The sequence below is a fragment of the Sphaerodactylus townsendi genome, linkage group LG05 (assembly GCF_021028975.2).
Source record: "Sphaerodactylus townsendi isolate TG3544 linkage group LG05, MPM_Stown_v2.3, whole genome shotgun sequence".
Classification (NCBI taxonomy): Eukaryota; Metazoa; Chordata; class Lepidosauria; order Squamata; family Sphaerodactylidae; genus Sphaerodactylus; species Sphaerodactylus townsendi.
In genome coordinates this window covers 69736834-69756199 of record NC_059429.1, presented here as the reverse complement: position 1 = coordinate 69756199, position 19366 = coordinate 69736834, and the positions used below count along the sequence as shown (strand labels likewise).

At 39.6% G+C, this 19366-nt stretch overlaps 1 protein-coding gene across 1 annotated transcript in view; it reads right to left on the bottom strand.

Moving 5' to 3' along the window:
• Positions 1 to 1038: 1038 nt before the first annotated feature.
• Positions 1039 to 19366, bottom strand: part of SPATA6 (spermatogenesis associated 6) — a 40991-nt gene continuing 22663 nt past the window's right edge. Inside the window, exons 11-13 of the mRNA XM_048496895.1 lie at positions 6330 to 6429; positions 5386 to 5510; positions 1039 to 1385 (exon numbers count right to left, since the gene is read on the bottom strand). Coding sequence (XP_048352852.1) covers positions 1214 to 1385; positions 5386 to 5510; positions 6330 to 6429 — 397 coding nt within the window. The 3' untranslated portion in view covers positions 1039 to 1213. The remainder of the gene's footprint in view (positions 1386 to 5385; positions 5511 to 6329; positions 6430 to 19366) is intronic.

Genomic DNA, 19366 nt, shown 5'->3' with positions numbered 1-19366 from the left:
ACTTAAACATTGCTCCCCTGACAGGCACCCTCAAATTTTCTGATTCTGGTCCCTTCTGAGTGAATTTAAAGGGAGAACCTGGGCTCCCTAGATTAAAAAAAAACATTGAAAGTATTGTTGAAGGCTTTCACAGATGGATTCAACTGGTTGTTGTGGGTTTTCCAGCCGTGTGTCCGTGGTCTGGTAGATCTTGTTCCTAATATTTCACCTGCATCTGTGGCTGGCATCTTCAGACGTGTATCACAGAAAGAAGTCTGTAATAAGAGAAGTCTGCACACTGTATAACAGACTTCTCTCTGTGATACGCCTCTGAAGATGCCAGCCACAGATGCAGGTGAAACATTAGGAACAAGATCTACCAGACCACGGACATGCAGCCTGGAAAACACACAACCAACATTGAAAGTGATGCTGTTTGGGGTGGGGAATCTACCCTGAAACAGCATCATTTTCAATGTTGTTTAAACTAGGGAGCCCAGAGTCTTCCTTTAAGGTGGATTTAAAAGGAGAATCTGGGCTCTCCAGTCTAAACAACGTTAAAAGTGATGCTGATTCAGGGTGGAATCCCCCCCCCCAAACAGCATCACTTTCAATGTTGTGTCAACTAGGGAGCCCAGATTTGTGAGTTGGGGCATGTGTTCAGATTTGTGAGTTGGGGCATGTTCTATAATGTGATTGTGACTTTGAGATGGCATGGTGCAAAAAATTGTTCTTTGGTCGTAGTGGGGGAGGCCATCCAAACCTGGGGGCGTGGAGCAAAACTCAGATTTTGCACCAAGCTCCATTTTCCCTAGCTACGCCTCTGATTGAAAGTATCCCTTCTTATAAGAAAGCCTGTTTCTAGAAGTTCCAGATAATGAAATATTCTCAATTGTGTTTGTGTTGGTACTACAGGTACACAATGCATTTGGAAAACTATGGACTGATGTGAGGTGGATGTGTGAAAATCCACCTCAATTTAAAACAATACAGTGGAGAATTGCAGAAGCCAAATGTTGACAGATCTATAAATCTCCGAAGCAAAAAATACACCTAATGTAAAATTCCCCTGATTTGTTTTATTTCCCTGGTAGGGGAGTCCCAGCCTCAGCACAAAATCATGTAAAAACATTTCAGGTAAAAAAATTCAAAACATTTGTTAGACAAAAACATTTTCATTAAAAATATATTGATCCTGTATACTGCTCGGTTTCACCTGTGTTATTATTCGGATTTATTTATTCTTTGAAATTGTGCCAGAAGCTTTTCTGTACATGTTTCGATAGATTTTCTCCAGACTGTCTTCAAAGACTGCTCTGTGGGATTTATTGTTGTATTCAGCAGCTCTAGTGGTCCAATATTCACCATTATTTAGATGAACCATGATGCTCTGCCGTATAGATGAGCTAGAAACGCAATCCACAAAAAACACATTAAAATATGGTATTTATAAACTACTGAAAACATTTACATTACAATTACTAAGTCAATAATTTGAGACTGTAGATGCCATGTCTGAACATTCTTACTTTTATTAAAAAAACTATTTGTAAAATGATAGACAATTATGCACACACAAAAAATGCTATGCTAGCAACTTCTTAATATTGTGTACAGTTATCATTTCAGAAATTTATAGTACCCTTTACAGTTTGCTAAACAATATGTATATTAATCTGAATACATTACAGATTCTGACCAACTTATTGTATTGATCTTTTCGGTACACAAATCTGTATCTGCATGGTTTGGCATGCACCCTAAGCTATCTGTCTGTTCCTGGATATGAAAGAGAGAGAGATAAAAAGACTACCTGGATCACAGGATGATACTGACAGTACTCTGAGTTGAAAAAAGAAGGTACAGAGTTCAAAATGCACCCTGTTGAGCAGAACTCACTCTCCTATCCCCTGTTTTCACAGAGGGAGATTATTAGGTGTCAGCGTTTCTTGAGTAGCTTCTATCAGTCAGTAGGTATAAATACAGCTTGCTGCTCATACCGTAAGTACTTTGTAGCATTTGATAGGATCACCAAAAGAAGGATTCACATAAAGGCATAAGGACTAAGTCTCCCATAGTTTTGTCCATGGCCCCAGGCAGTTTGGCTTGCCAACTGCAACATGGGAAATTACTAAAGATTTTAGGGGTGGGCCTTAAGGAGGGTGGGGTTTGGGGAGGGGAAGACCTCAGCATGATATATTTTCTTGGAATCCATTTTCCAATGCAGCCATCTCCTCCTAGGTAGCTGATCTCTGTTATTTGGAGATCAGTTGTAATTCTCTAGGGCCCACTCGGAGGCAAGGAATCCTACCCCAAATCTAAACAAAATGTTGAACTCAGGTGGATAACTTCTAAATAATATAACATTTTTAAATAATATGGTAACATTTGCAAGTGCCACTGAACAGAACTGTGTGATTGCTAAAGCAGTTAAAAAGAAGAAAGTGCCACAGTAATGGTACACATTCCTCTTAAAATGATGTTAACAAAATTTGTTAACTTATATAAGAGACAGGCATAGCTGACTACAGTGTGGTATAGTGGTTAAGAGCTGGAAGAGTCTAGTCTGGAGAATCACGTTTGTTTCACCACTCCTACACATGACGCCTGCTGGGTGACCTTGGACTAATCACAGTTTTCACAGAACTCTCTCTACCCCACCTACCTCACAAGGAGTCTATTATGGGAAAGAGGAAGGGAAAGAGTTTGTAAGCCTTTTAGAGATTCCTAAGGGTTGAGAAAAGCAGGGTGTAATGTATTCAAACACTTTGGCTAATCATGGAATGTTTAGAGTCCAATGGCTTAATTTAGAACTCCATGGGATTGGCTGTGAGAGCTACACAGCATTATAAAGTCTGAGGATAGGGAATTCTGAAAAGAAAAGAAAGAGTTCTGTTGTGAGAGCCAGAGTGAACACTAGCTCTGAGGTAACTCTGTTCTCTGGAAACGGAGGGGCAGTTCACAATGGACTGTACTTCTGTGAAGTAAGTGCCAGGAAGGTCAGAGTCCAGTAAAGTTCAGCACCAGATTTCCTAGAGTTAAACATAACACAATAACACTGATTAATCACACTGGTGGCTTGGTTATTTTTTCTCTCAGGAGAGCCCCACTCAGATATGAAGCAGTGAAGCTTCTGGGAGAAGGGGAGTTATATAGAGAGGATTGGAGTTTCCTCAAGGAGAGTGGCCATCCTTCTATGATAAGCACCATGGGAGAGACACACTCTAAGGAAGAGTTTGTCTTAGTGTTAGTGTCCAAAGAACTGTGTGTGTGTGGTACATAGCTGAAGGTAAAAAGTAAGATTTTTAGAAAAGGGCTAGATAGACAGGCAGAACTTTGTAACAACTATATCGAAGTAACAGATTTCTTTTGTCTAGTGTCAAAGTGACAGTATCATCAGGAAGGCACAAAGTTAGTGTTATTTCTCTAATTTGTATCAACTGAAAAAGTTACAAAAAAATCTTGTTCATTGTAGCTTCTCTAAAACCAGCTTCCTTTGTACCTATAATTTTTTTCTTCTTAATCCTTAATTTCTTTTAAATTTGTTCCTGTAACTAAAATATTTCAATCTCTGGTTTCAACTTTACAAGCCTCTGGTACCAATTCTTTATTTAGTTTGTGACCAAAAGACAACAGAATTTTCTTTCAGAGATAATGCCCTGCCTAACAGAAAATGCCCTGGAAGAGCAATTAAAGACTATTTAAATGGCTTCTTAGAAAAAAAAATGTGGAAAAACTGAAAGAGAAATATGAACGCTTAAACATCCTTTCCAAGTTGCTATTTATTTTTTGTTCTGACAATAAACTAAATTGCTAAATCGGAGTTGTTCTGTCAGAGATTGTGGAGCAAAAAATTTCCCTCCGTGCACAGGCAGTCGGCAGACACTTGTGTGTGAGAGAGGCACACGTTCTCTCTAGCTGAAGAGACTAGGGGTGCCTCATTATAGAGGGTATAAATCCATTTTTTTTCTTTTACATATGACTTTGTTAACATTCCTATTGAAGAGAATGAAGACTAAACAGGTACACTGGGAGGGGAACAGAACCCACAAGTCTGATTCCAAGAAATCTTTTCTCCTTAACCACAACTTTCATGACAGACGGAACTAAAATTGGCAGCATTTCCTGAAAAATTCATATCACCAGCCTGACAATGTCAAAGTGCTTCAGGGAACTGACTATTTTTGGTGTACCAATGTTAGTCATCCCTTCCTCAGAAGAAATTCGAATAGTAGATTGGACAAAACTCAATCCATGTTCAAAACATATCTATCTGCGATCTTAATCGGAAACCAACCTGGCAAGCTGAGATAAGGTGAACTGAAGATATGTGCACAAATCATAGTACAGCAGGATAAGCTGTACTCAACTCTACTTTCAGAAATACCTGTCACAAACCTGTCACATGCTTTTGTTCCATCTATTTAGGAGTCCCATAAATTCTTTTCAAAGTCACTCACACACTAAATATTTAATCATCATGGAACCTCTGTGAAGTCCCAGTGGTTTTCAATCATTTACTTTAGTGTTAACATTTGGTCAGCAAAATGACATTCTTCTCTGAACTCTGCCTTGGTACTCTATTTCTGAGAATACTGTCAGACTTCAAGCTGTCAGGATGTCACTGAGGCTCTCTTTCTCCCACAATTCTCAGTAATGCTACAGAATGTGCCAGACCCCAGAGCCCAACTCCTACTGAGTATGACATTTCAAAGCCCATCATTTTCAATGATGCTGTAGCTATTACATTTTAAAAAATCATGGCCTACAGGTCCCGCAATTATCCCTAAGGTCCAAACTGTCTCATAAAAATCCACATGGCTTTTATTGAATAAGCTGTCAGGACATGGGCTAGAGAATAAGAACAGGATAAACATACTCAGAATATAGAAGCAGATGACAGTAACAGGATTTTGGATTAGACCTCCCTAAGCTTTATTGGCATAATAGGGACTGTTATGGTGTGCTTGTGCTTCTTACTGAGATGTGAAGAACATCTCACAAAGACAAAATTATGCTGCAGCTCTTCCTCAGAGCATAATTACTACTGTTTCCAGAAGTACTGCTGTGATATGAAGATGAGCTTTGGTATGGGTGCCTTCCATGGAGGTTCTTATGTTACCCTGATGAGAATGGAAGGAGCTGAGCAACAGCAGCCTCCAGGCCACCAGTATAATGTAAAAAGGGTACCTAAGTTAGGTTTACTGCTGCCCACTGCAATTGTTGGCCGAATCAGCACCATTCTAAGATGAGCTACCTCCTTTTAAATTGTAGTAGCACAGTACTCCAAGTTACAAGCAATACTGCAACTTATATTGTTAAAGAAATAACAATAATCATCTCAAGTTCATCAAGGAAACCATCACATACCCACCCACCCCCCCCAAAAAAAACTTCAATATTTACCTGCTCTGAAGATCACTGCTGCTTGAAGTGTCTATATGTATAGTAGCTCCTTTCTTGTTGGAATTCGCTGACTTACTGGAGTCTCTTGTCTTAGCAGAATCTTCTTTTGACAAACAACTCTCATCCTAAGAAATCAAGATCAAAATTTCATCTATCCATAATAACTATTTCTTTTTTTAAAAGGTAGTTTTTTACTGCTAGGTCAGGTAAAGAAGGAAATGTATTTATCATATTGAACCAGATAGGCAGAATAGTTTGGAAGACTTGTTAACAACAGGCATTCTGGAGGTCATTAATTCATAGGGTTGCCATAAGTCAGAAGTGACTTGATGGAACTTAACACATACAGAGGCACAGTACAGAATGACATCAATCTTATTGTGCATGTTTAAAGTGCTAACAAGCCACAGCCAATTTATGGTGATCCCAGTAAGGGGCTTTCAAGGCATGTGAGAAGTCAAGGTAGTTGAGAATTGCCTTCCTCTGAAGTCTTCTTTGGCAGTCTCTCATACAAGTGCCAACCCTGCTTAGCTTCCAAGATCTGATGAGATCAACCTATACTATATCCTTATCCTTATCCAATGTTAGGTTAAAAGTTAGTTAAGCAGAAACAAAGCATATCCAACTGACACTGATATTTGTATAAAGACACTACAGTTTGCTCTGTATCGTATTATTTCTTAGGCAAAATGTACGTAGTGTAGTGGCTCCAAGAATGTGCCAGGCACAACAAACTAACCATGCACTGAAGAAAATTTAATGGAGGGATGAAATAATGTATGCCTAACATAGGAGAAATTCTGACATTGCAACAGAATCACACATGGAAGCTTGACGTAAAGTAACACTACAAACTTTTGGTACGTCAAAAAAACCTCCCATTAAATATAATATGAATATTTTTCTGGATTTTTTGGGGGAGGGGGGGAGATAGTTCAACTTACAAATGTTAGTTTTTGTCGTGCACTATGTGTTCTTAAAATATTTTTCACTCGCTTATGGATTTCTTCACCATTAATTGGTGTGAGCCAACCAGAATGAAACCTAGAATAGAAAGAAGTTTTAAAAGGAATCATTTGGTGTGGTTTTTTTAAAATATGAATACTACTTGGTACCTGAAAATGGTCTCAAAGTTATCTTCTTTGGTCTTTCATAGGTGCTTATACAATCACTCATTATACAGGTCAGAAGACACATTTCTATTCCACGGAAGTAGAGCAGTTATATCCATTACCATAACTACAGTTAGTCAAATTTTCCAACCCAATCTATTCTCCCTTCTCCCTGATACTATCATCATCAGGAAATTAAAATCCATTTAGGCATTTCAGTCCAAGCAATAACACAATAGTTTGTTGTTATGAATACAGATTTGAAAATATTTTTGTTGATAAAAACTGCTGCAAAATTTTTAGCCCTTTTACTACAATTGTGATGTTAGGTCATTTGCAATCGTTTGGGTGGCTACACAGTACATTTTTAAAATACAGGATAAACGTAATGTGGATTTCAAAACGGGGTGGGGGCAGCAGGAAGGATTGAGTGGCATCCTATAGAAAGAGTACAATATTTATATATGGAGATCAGGAGCTTTTCTTAGTTTTAAAAACAGTAAATGTAAGTAAAGAGAATTACTGGGCAATGACAAACTGTGATTAGCAGAACATTCCTGTGCATCTTTGCTTAGCACAAAGTTTTATTTCATTATTAGTTTTCAAATTAAACAAGTGAGGAACCCACAAGGACTTGCAGCAGGCATCTCATTTTTCCTTTCCCATTATTTTGTCTTCCTTCCATGAAAGCTTTCACAGCCTTTCCTTTTCCTGTGTCTTTATCTCTTCCCACCCACCAGCTAATCTATCTTTATCTGCCTTTCTCGTCTTCAGCTCACCCCCACAGAAGACACTGCCTGAGAAAACTATGGCTCAGGTACATGGCACCAGCCATTGGACCCAGCTGTACAGTAGGGAACCTGCAAGGATTTAGAGGGAACATCTCTCTTTCACTCTGCACAATCTTTCCTCTTTCTTCTTCCCCGCTCCCTCCATATCCTCATCTTTTCCCTCCTCCTTCTCATTTGCTAACCACTTTAACTTCAGCTATTATTTATTTACTTCCTTTATACTCTATCTTATTTCTCAACAGAGACCCAAAGCAGCTTCCATCATTCTCTGCTTTTAACTTCACAACAATCTTGTGAACTAAGAATACATAACAGGCCAAGACCACTCAGTGAGCATCCACAGCAGAGTAGGGACTCAAAACTGGGTCTCCCAGATCCTAGTCTGAAACCACTGCACAACACTGGTTTTTCTAGGGTGGACACTGTTGAACAGTAGCAAGCAGCTGGGCCTGGATGAGTCATGCAGTAGCAAGCAGCTCAGTGGCTGCTTGTATACCTGGCCTCAGTAAGGCCTCCTTCAAAGGCCAAATGAGCTCTTGAAAGGGCCAAGCAGCCCTCTCCCCCGGCCACCTTTTACTGACAGAAACCAAATCTTGAAAAATAGTAATATTGTTTTGGTTGACTTCAAACCTGAGGTGTTCTTCAGTTTTACAGAAAGATCCTTTTTGTCTTTTCATGGATCCAGTGGATGAAATATCCACTGATGGGGACAGACTGTGAATTAGCTACACTGATAATATATTCTGCATTTTTTAAAAGCCACAGTTTCCTGTATTCTATGTTTCACAATTTATCTCAGTATTGCACGAAACTTGGCTCAAAATACTAATATACAACTTCTTCACTGCAAACTACCTGCATTTCTTTCATTAAATAACATAATGTTCCACTAGTGTGCGCTGTGGCATTAGGAATGCTTACAAATGGCCTTCAACTTTATTTTTCAAATTCAACAGCATGTTAATAAAAACTGTATCGGCTCCTTTTTAATTGTCTAATTTTAGTAATAACTATAAAACCTTATCTTTATGTTAAGCCATTATCTTAATATTTACCACTCAAAGTCATGACACAACAAAGCAAAACCTGAAATTTAACACTGGTAATTTAAATTGAAGCCATTTTATGATGTGCTATTTCTGGCTGGATACATTCTGTCAAGCTCATTTTCAAAAATTAATTTCTTAAAACTATAAATAAAATTTCAATAGTGAAAAGACTCATCAACAGCCTGTATAAAACCACTTGTTCCTTAGATATGAGATTAAGATGTCAGTAGTTTACTGCAATGTTGCTCACATTATTTTACTTGACTTTATTCTGACAAAACAGAATAAACCCCTACTGCTGCATTCTTTGTCATACTTCCAATTTTCTTTAGGACTAGCAAACATTCTGCAGTTACATCAGTTTAAATTGTTTATTGATTCCAATAGATTGTATAAACACTTTGGATATATAGCTTGGTGACCTAGAATAAGCCAGATCAATACAGAACTACTCATAATTCATTTCAAAGATGCTCTGTCGAGAGCAATCAACGCTACAAAGTATTTTCTCGTGCAATATAGCTAAAAGCATTCATTTTTCCTTTTATGAGATAAGGATTTTCTCAAAAAGTCATGGGGACTGCAGCTTGTATTTTCCACCAAAAGAATCAAGAAATATGGCTAAACATAACTTTTGTATATACGACAAAACAGGTGATAAGATTGACAAAGATAGGATTCATCCATACAGGCTATTTAAACAGGAGCTTACAACTATGTTTGCATGATGATGACATTTAGATCACTCACTTGCATATAGAAATGCCAGCATTGCTTATCAGCAGTAAATGCTAATGCATCTCGTATCAGTAGTTATTACAAATTGCATTCTGCAAAAACACATTTGAGACTTTTCATGTATCCCTTCCCTAGCCACAGTGCCTTACAACATGTGCAGCTGTACCTCTGTGGCTTCCATGAAGAATTAATCAGATTTAAAGACAGAGGAATTATGCAGCACAAAAATCAATAAGGTGTTATAGGAACAGATGCGCATTTAAAAATAAGGCAACTATTACAGAACATACCACAGGAAAAGCTAAAATGAATCTGAAAGCTTCCTTGTACACCAATGCTCACTAACAAATCTAGGTTTAATTTCTAAACAAGGCAGCAAAAGTAGATAACAGTAACTGCCATGTGAAATCAGTAACAGTGGAACAAAAAACAAAGGTTATTGCTTACTGATTCAATAAGGTGAGGTAGCTCACGATTTTCCAGGTCAGATATACATTTTAAATGAAGGAACAAAGGTAGCAAAAACACCCTGTGCCAACAGAAATACAGATACCTTCCATCCCTCCTCATGTTCCTATTTCTAGAAAGGGGAGAGTCCCAGCTGCCTACCCCTCACCCATCTTTGCAATAAGCAACTAGCTCTTGATTGTCAAAAGAAAGAAGGAAATCACTGCACTGGCTGTTTTTCTCTCACAGTTCTGCTTTTGTCTGCTGTTAGGAGTGGGAAGAACAGCTACTAAAGAGAAAACAGAGAGGAAATGAGAGTTCCCACTACTCCCAACAGAACTGCATAACCTCCAAACAAGCAGAAAAGACTTAGCCTGAATACCTGTATCACAGGTGTCTTCAACAGTGAGTTTCAGCAGCTGTTCACCATCAAGAAAATGCCAGTCACCCTGGATGGATGATTATTGTCAAGCAAATCTTTTTCAAAACACATCCATTGATAAAATTACAGAACATTCACATGCAACTGATCCTGGCATCCTCAGATATTTGGGGCCAAAAAAGCAAGCAATTAGGATTTAACTTAACTGTTCTAGTCTTTCCAATAGACTATAAATCCCTTAATTTCCCAAGTAGTTTAAATATCAAAACAGTTTCTCTAAAGTCATTTTAGCTTCACCATCTCCAAAATAAAAATTGGAAACAAATGATCATCAACCAGTTGCTGATATATTCAGAAATAAAAAATCAAACTCTTGTTGGTTCTTAGAAAAGAATGTGTAACACAATTAATTTTTAAATGTATTTTATTTAAAAGCATTGATATTCTGGCTTTATCAAAACTGGAGGATTTACAAGCCTAGCTTTACATAAATACACAAAAGGGAATGGTGACTTTAATACTCAAAGTTGGATGCAGGCAAAATGCTTCTGCCACAGCTGGTGTGATCTCCTTTCTCGGTGAGCCACAGCTCCGGTGGCCATCTTGGAATTACCGTATATACTCGAGTTATAAACCGAGGGTTTTTTTTAGCATTAAAATGTGCTGAAAAAGTCGACTTATACTCGAGTACATACGGTATCTTATAAGGTGACAGGAAAGGACAGAATATGTGCCAACATTACCTTTACCCCCATTCTCATCCCTAAGGAAATTGACAGAATGAACAACGTACCTCAGATATGAGATTAACGTACCTACTCATTCCCTCTACAAGAGAAAAATAGCAGTATTTACCTTACTGCCATTTTTATCTGAGAGAAACCCAGATAAAGGACTGTCACAAATATGGCCAGGAATATAGGGGAACAGCTGCTGATCCTGACCAAAAAGTTCAGGGAAGATGTTTCTGCAGACTGGAAACAGAGGTGGCCTCCTCTCTCAGTTGAACATGCCAAATAGGGGGTCCATAGACTGAGAACAGAATCACATTGGAGAGGGGTAAAAAGCAAAGGTGTAACTCAATAATATAGCCTTTTGGTGGTTTTAAACAGTCTAACCATGTCAAGAGATAATATGTGTTGGGACCTAAGTGCAAGGAACGTGTGAGAATGACAAGAATGTTCACCTTCACAAATGTGAACATACAGTTCAAAGATAAGAGTTCATTGGCTGAGAGCCAACGAACAGTCATATGTATGCAAAACCTGTACTATATATATATATATATATAAAGCTAACCATGTATTTGTTGATGATAGTATAACTCAGTAACTGATGGGCCAATTCCTCTGAAAATCCCCAGCCACTATAGTCAGCCAGGCGAGAGTGTTTTTAGATGTTCACATACATGAAATTTCACACCTGGCCCAGGTAAAACACCTTTTTCCTGGCGCTCCATGTTGAAGGACATGAAGCTGCCTGTGTGTAACTGTCACCCATAGAATGTTCGTGCTGCTTAGAATGTTCACTCAGATGGCCAGATATGAGCAATGAAAAGAGCAGATAGGCAGTAACTCGAGTGGAAGTGAAACACATACACACACATACACACAAGGGAGAGGGAAGAGAGGGAGGGGTGGCATGCAAGGGAAGAGAGGGAGGGAGAGGAAAGGGACGAAGGGGAGGCATGCAAGGGAAGAGAAGTGAGAGAGGGGAGACAGTGAGGGGTGGCGTGCAAGGGAGGGGAGGCAGGGGGCCCAGCATCTTGATATGACCCACCCACCCTAGCAGAGGAAAAGGGAAGGGAAGGAGAGGGAGGGGTGGCATGCAAGGGAAGAGAAGTGAGAAGGGAAGAGAGTGCAGGGCAACATGTAAGGGACAGGAGGGAGGGCCCAGGCACCCTAGATTCCCTGAATACTTCGGTTACAGTTAAGAAAACCAGGTACGCATTACTCAGGAGTAAGCTCGGTACAGCAACCATGACATACTTTGAATGGCTGCATCGTGCCTCTCAGAGGGTTTCCTCAGAAGCGACACCCATTGCCACCAGCCAGCCTAGATGTGTGGGAGGGATGCCTTTCCATTACCCCCCCCCCCCAGGAATGCAGGCACACACATCACTGACATTGCAGAGTATCAGACTGCATGTTTGCATGAGCACGTACTGCTGGCCTCTGCAATTGATTTGCTGCTACTGTTCCTTTCCCATTTCACCACAATAAGCCACAGCAACGTGTGGCCGGGCCCCGCTAGTTTTTAAATAAACTTTGCCACAATAAAAAGCAGCATGAATATCATGACAGTTTTTATATATTCTAATAAGAAATATATAACTTTTGTATGATGTTGCAAATTATCTTATCACCAGTTATGCAAGAATGGGCACATTTATCACAGTCTCCCTTTTTGTGGATGAATGAGCCAATAAGGCAATAGAAGATATTCAACAATTTTAATTTCTTCATCGTTAATCTTAAAGCTGTTTCATTCCACATTACTCATTACTTCTTGCTTTAACCTTCATCAGTAGTAATCTTGTTCTTGGTTGTATCATGTGAGACTCTTGGCAATAATGGCTGGTTTGAGTGGAATACCAGAGGAATGAGATTACATGGATCTAGATTTCCATCTTCATCATCACAACCAAGTCTGGCGTTGAAGTCGCAGGCAATAGATGAATGGGAGCTTTCCAGAGAGTCGAGGTAAATAGAAAACAGAGTCCATTGAGATGTGAGTGCAGGAGTATCCAAGCACGGTGGCAAATATGTATTGACAAAAATACACTGAAGCCAGGCAGAGTGGCACAAAAATGCCTGGGCAGAAGGAGGACAATCATAGAGTCGAGTGAACTGGCACATAAACTTGTTGGAAACTAAACAGCATAAGCCAGCTCTAAAATGGTCCTTCTTGTTCTCCCTTGTGGCTGGAAGAAGATGTGCAGAAAAACCCTTCAAAGCAATGGGATAAGGGCTCCAGGTTTCTTGTAGGAAAATTAGATCAAATTTGGATAGAAAGCTGCTGAAATCAGTATCCCCAAGATTAGACCATCCCACCACGTTCCAAGAGAGACATTTCAGTACGGAAGTGCAGGAAGATGATAGTCAGTCTAAATGAATAATTTTGTTGAGGTTGCCAAAAGTATTGTGGTAAATGCTCCCATTAAGCCCAATGGAATGTGGGCGGCTCTGAACGATGCCATTAGATACAGCCATTGGTTCGGCTGAGATAGGGGGAGGTGTTTGATCCCAAGGGAAAATTGCCCTTTTCAAGACTATATAGCTCGAGGGGAACTAGTTCAGGAATCAAAATGGGATTAGCAATTTGTTCAACATCTGATATATTGTTTGACAGATCAATTTCCAAATCTAAATCAATTAAATCCTTCTGTTGTGATAATTGGACTTAGTCTTTGCCACGTTTGAAGTCATGCCATGTTGATTCATGGGGGATGAGATTGTTAGCTGATTTGTAATCAATGATTTAATTATGGTGTTGTTAAAAAGACGTCGGGGATGGACATTATAACTGTGAAGTTGTCTTTTCCAGTTCATTAAAAAAAATTGGTGCAGAAGAAGTTGCAAATCGTAGCAAGTATCTTACAAAATTTGGTGTGCGATTTAAAATAGATACTGAAAGGACTTTAAAATAAAAAGCTCCTCTAAAAATCTGATTAAGATTTGATATAGCCTGCTGAATCATGTTCCATGCAATAGGTCGATCTCTGTATGGATGTACTTCTAGCACTAACTGGTAGGGTCGAAGTGTTAGATTTTGAAAGTTATTTTGAGAAGTTTGGTTGCCCTTGCTCTTGCAATTCTTGCAGTTGTTAGAGAAGGTTGAGGTTGCAAGACTCATCTCAGGAATGATTGCATTGGGATTGGCTAAAGTGCCCATGGGTAAGTTGTCTCTAGAAGAATTTATATCTCTTGGTGTACAGTTTTAAAAATTTCAAGCAAGCCTTTATTGGCATAGACAACAGTACAACAATAGTAAAAAAACTGATTAAAAACATATACAGTACAGGAGATAAATGTTAAGTGGAGGGAAATCTACTGGCATTTAGTAATTTCCAGGAGAAAGTCTGCCACTATCATACAGAGAGAAGGATTAGGATTGTTCAGCAAGTAGTGTAATCTAAATAAATCGGGGAGTTCGGGTAAATGTAAAGGAGTAAGATTCACATACTTGGATCTGATTTCCTTGAATTTGAAGTAGCAATTGTAGTAATTGGTGGGCCAGAGATTCAACTGAGCCATCATTACACGGGCACAATCTTTTAGCCTTTTCTTGCTTGTTAAATCTGCCATGTAACAAGGCAGAAGGCATAACATTAAACCTGGCGAGCATTATGGCTCTCCTTTGAGCAGGGTTTATTAAACAATACAGGCGGTGTGCCAAGTGGCCCTGTTCAAATGGGAGAGAAAAATACAGGGGGGAGCATGTTTTCTTGACTGCGGTGATTAGGGTAGAGAACTCTCTATCCAATAGTTGACGTTTTAATTTTCTATAGGCTTCTGAATAGGACAAAGGGCAAAGTGAATCCACTGACAGTCCAATAGAAGCCATTTTTTCTTCGATTATGGAAAACCAGGGGTTGGAATGGGTGTCAGAGAGCAGACAGTGGACCAGGGAATTACAGTCCGAGAGAAAATGGATTCACAGCCAGAATCTAAAAGCCCTCAGCCAAGCGGCTGATTCCAAGGAGTTTTGACCTAGCTCCAGACAAAGGGCTGCATAGGGCATGCAATTTGGGAGTCCAGTTATCTTATGAAAAAAATTGGATTGAAGGGAATGCAAGGAGTGGTTAATAGCTTGAATCCAAATTGGATTAGATGTGAAGTTAGATTCTCTTAACTTGCAGTTATCATTTGTCTTGCATGTCTTATAGTCCAAAACATTAGGAGGGAGGGATTCAAGCAGGCTATCAAGCTTTTTAATTAAGCAAATCAATTTCTCAAAAACAAGTTGAAAGGATTTTGCAGAGAGTAAAGACTGATCAACTAGTTCAAGACATATCTTGGTTAGGAGGCTTTCTTCCGAGGGGGAGCAGTTAATGTCTGCTTGCTCTGATCTAGAAGCATTATGATCAGCACTAAGGGTTAAGTCTGTAGAAACTTCTGCTGGCTCTGCTAGCTCATTATTGCTATCCCTCTCCTCAAGAGTAAAGTGGTTCTGAGTACAGACAACAGCTGGGAACCTTACTTCAGGTTGTAATGCAGATGGCATAAATAGTTTACTCTGCTTCAATTTAGGCTAGTCAAAAGCATTTGGTGAGTCTATTCTTCTCTTCTTTCTAGCCATCTGACTCTTATTTTTAGTAGGCATTTGGTTAATTGCCTAGGAGGCTCGTGTGGTATAATAGAAGCAAGCTTATCAGCAATGAGTTCCGTTTAGTTGCCAAAGCCAGAGGAGAACCAAAACTAAGATAATCCCAATAGGAGAGAGCCAGGCTGCTCTGTGTAAGTTTAAAACAGAGAAGTATTGTGGGTGAGGTTTGTAAATAGTGGTAGTAGTGGGTGAGGTTTGTAAATAGTGGTAGTGGTAGTCTTATTTTCAAAGGATGTCCTATTTTTCCGCTCCACAGCTGCATGCTCTGGTGTTCTGTTCGACGGGCATTCTTCCAAACAATACCTCTACTATGTCTTATTTTCGGGAAAACAGGGTAATAGCAATCCACAGAGACAACACTCACTGCCGTCGTGACGCCACCTTGGAAAAAAAATTGTGACCCTACTATCACAGCCTATTACCAAAACAGAAAGTCCTCAGTGTTGATAATGAAGCCTTCAGTGTTGTTGCAACTCAGGAAGTATTTATAATTCCAGCTGTGGTCAATGACCAAGGGGCAGACCGGCAATCCCCCAGCACCACCTTCTAATACCCCACCAGTTTTAATTTTTTGGTAGCAGAGGAAGTACAAAAGATCCTGCTAGTTAGCAACAGTTGAGTAACGCTTAGCTGAATTTGCTCTCTCCTCTACAAACAGGAATTTAAGGTGTGATCATGCCCTTGGGCAAGGGCCAAAGGATTCTTGTCTTTCAGTTCTTAATCTGAGAGCCAGAGTCTGGAAATGGACAAAATATCAGCTGGTAAAGAGAGGAGACATGCTTGGCAACCAGAGGCCTCCCTGTCTTTGTTTATTCTGTTATATTTTTTCTCTCTGTATTGTTAGTCATTTTGTGTCCCCATATATACTAAATAACTGTATAAATATTATGACATCATAATTTGATGTGAGGTGATGCGCACTCTTGCTCTCTTCAGACTGAAAAGGCATCATCGTGGCCAGAGAGGCAGCAGAACCCTACCAGGTGGTGCAATTTGCAACATGAAGCTTTCCACATATGGAAAAAATAGAGGACATTACATAGGAGTCAGTCTTCAGAGAAAAAAACTTTACAGATAGATATCTATGCACAACAGATATTGTCAGTAAGAACACAAGAGAAACATTCAAGTATATGCTGAGTGGGTGGCTGATTTTTTTCACTCTTATCTTATCAAAAAAACATTTTACAGTTCACCCTGAATAAACTAGCATCTGTCAGGTAAACAGCTTCCCTTTTCTGGAAGCCTGTGTGAAAGAACACCTTTAAATGACACTAAATATTTAAATGGGTGCTACCACGCTGCCAGTGATTTTATGATTTCCTCTGTTTAGACATATTTGATGGTACTATGAATACAAAACCAAATAAGATGGAGTATCTGTCATACAAAGGATGTTGTGATAAACATTACAATAACAAAGAAATACTTTGGAAATGTATTGTTTTGACCTATACTAGACAAGTTCAAGTCCTGATGAACCATATCAGACAAGTAACAGAAGTCAAAAGGATCTGTTTGTGATGAGTTGGCACCTTTGTTATTCTTCAAGCCAGCTAGGCAGTTTTCATACCTGTCAACTTCTGAATAGACAAGGGCACATCAGGCAGAATGAATCAAACCCCCAAGTATGCTGTTGCCTATCATAACATAAAGAAAGTGAGCATTTCTCGGGCAATGTAGCCTCTTAGAATAATTGACATCCAAAAAAGTTTGCTGCTCAATTTGAATGACTCTGGGCACAAGATCTCAGAATTCAGTTTACATTGCCTCACCCTGGTTTGTCAGATCAGATAGTTTGCCTTTTAAGGACTATCTACACCTGAGATGCTGCAATTCAAATGTAAACAAGCCTGCTTGATGGAGAAATATTCCAGTTTCAACACCCTTCTCAGAGGTAACTGCAACTGGGAATAATGTCTTCATATGAAGCCAGCTTAAAGATATCTTCTAATAGATTCAAATGGATATTTGTAAGTGCACTTTAAAACTAGATATAAATGCTAGGTCTGTAAAAGGTGGAGTTCAGGAGGATCCAACTGGGAAGCTCTCTTCAGAATGTGGGGGTGCCACAAAAATCATGATCTCTGGTAATGTGGCAAAAACATAGCAAATGCTGCCACCTGCCTTCTTAACATAGATCCTTTGAAGCCCAACACATGACCTTCCTGCACGAACTCCAAGATTCATGAAAGATTGAGTCTCAGAAAGTCAGTCTTTTTTCTTTTACGCCACCTAAGAAGGCCTTCCTGGTGATGATGTACATGTGATTGGATCATAAAAGAATAGCCAAGACCTAGGAACCTTTGCTGTTCAACTCTCAGGCCATCAATCTGAACCACTGAGGTGATGGTTGCAACACTGGACCCTGACTCAAACATGTCCAGTTTTATTAGTAGTATTAGACTAGGAAGCACTGCTAGTTTCTTGAGGATGGTTAGGGTTAGGACAATGACCTGTGCTTTTAGTTCTGAGGCAGTTTTGGTAGAACTGGAGTGTGTGTGGGGGGGGGAGGGGGAACATACACACATATATAGTAGACTCTTGGCCATTCTGCTGCTAGGGGATCAATTGCTTTTGCCCTTGGATGGATGACCCTGGAGAAAAACCTCTCCATTTGATGACTGGTTTCTGAAGAATATATATCTACCATAGGCTGTCTGAACTGGGCCACAACAAACTGAAATAGACTCCTCCTTAGGGACCTTATTGCAACCCTGATCAACTATCTGCTTAGCCAGTCTGCCGGGGGTTCAGGAAGCATGATTGTCTTCTGTCCAATTTAGTACCTTATTGGCTTCACGTGGAGCCAGTATGATCTGTATCCCTCCTGGTTGTTTGGTTATAATTTGGTGCAAATGTTATCTATACATGCTTCCCAAAACCATTTGGTTGAAGCACTGGTTTGACAGGCATATTGTTTTTATTTCTAGAAGATCTATCATCAGCTCAGTGTTGACCAGTGGCTGTGAACTGGACAACAATCCAGAACTGATCCCCAAGCTATCAGACTGTCATCTGTGAATATTTGAACATGTTCCTGTTAAAAAATTTTCCTTGCCATTATTTTGGCAATAGGGTCTACCAACGAAGGCTGAAATTTGACCTCTAGTGGAAGAATTAATTATCTTTCTTGTCCATGGTGTCCAACTGATTTGCGCAGGGAGAATATTGCAGGGTTTTTGCATGTATTCTTCCCCACTGGATGGAAACAATCAGGAAACTCATCAGATTGTCTAGTTGCATTAGACTGGCTGTCCTGCTCGTATGACTGATGTTGTCATTGACCTCGATCTTAGTGTCTTGGCTTCCAGTAGGAAGATGGTGTTGAAGGAAGTGTCCATTGACACTCCCAGAAGCTCTAGGTATTAGGATGACATAAATGAGCTCTTCTGAATACTAATAAAGAAACCATTGTTCTTCAGGGATGTGCTTGTGTATTGGCGATCTATTTCTCCCTGGATGCCGATCTTTATGAAGAGGTCATCCAGGTACAAGTGTATGTGGATCACCAGTTTTCAAAATCTCATTACAGGAGACAGAAGGAACTTGGAAAATATCCATGGTGTAGTTGAGAGCTCAAATGGGAGTGTTCTGAATTGGAAATGGGATTTTTCTTCTGAGAAACGAGGGCAACTTCTGTGCGCCACAAAGATGAGGACGTGCAGATATGCTTTCAAGGAGGTCATGAAGACTCCCTGTTTCATAGCTTTCTTAATGGATTATTTTTGTATAACTGTTTGGCCCAGTCACAATTGCCAATAGCCACCCCTTAAATGGACTGCTCGGCAATGGGGTGGTGCTGCATTTCATCCAGTTGGTCGACAGTGGCCATGAAAGTGGTTGTCAACCCAAAGGGAGCTGCTGGAATCAGGGTCATGTTTGCACATGACGACCTGAGCAAGCCTGAATATGGGGTAAAGGTCCAATCTCAGAGAGGCCAGCTTCTTGACATCCTGATCCCAAAGCTTTTTCTGTGTAGTATCTGCCTTTAATGTCAAAATAACATATGTTCAGTTCCAATACAGTATCATTGCTTTTATCAATGCTAAACACATTCCATTCTAAGCATTTACTGTTCACCATAACAGATATCATACTTTAACAACCTTTTAGCTGCTGCTCACACAAATT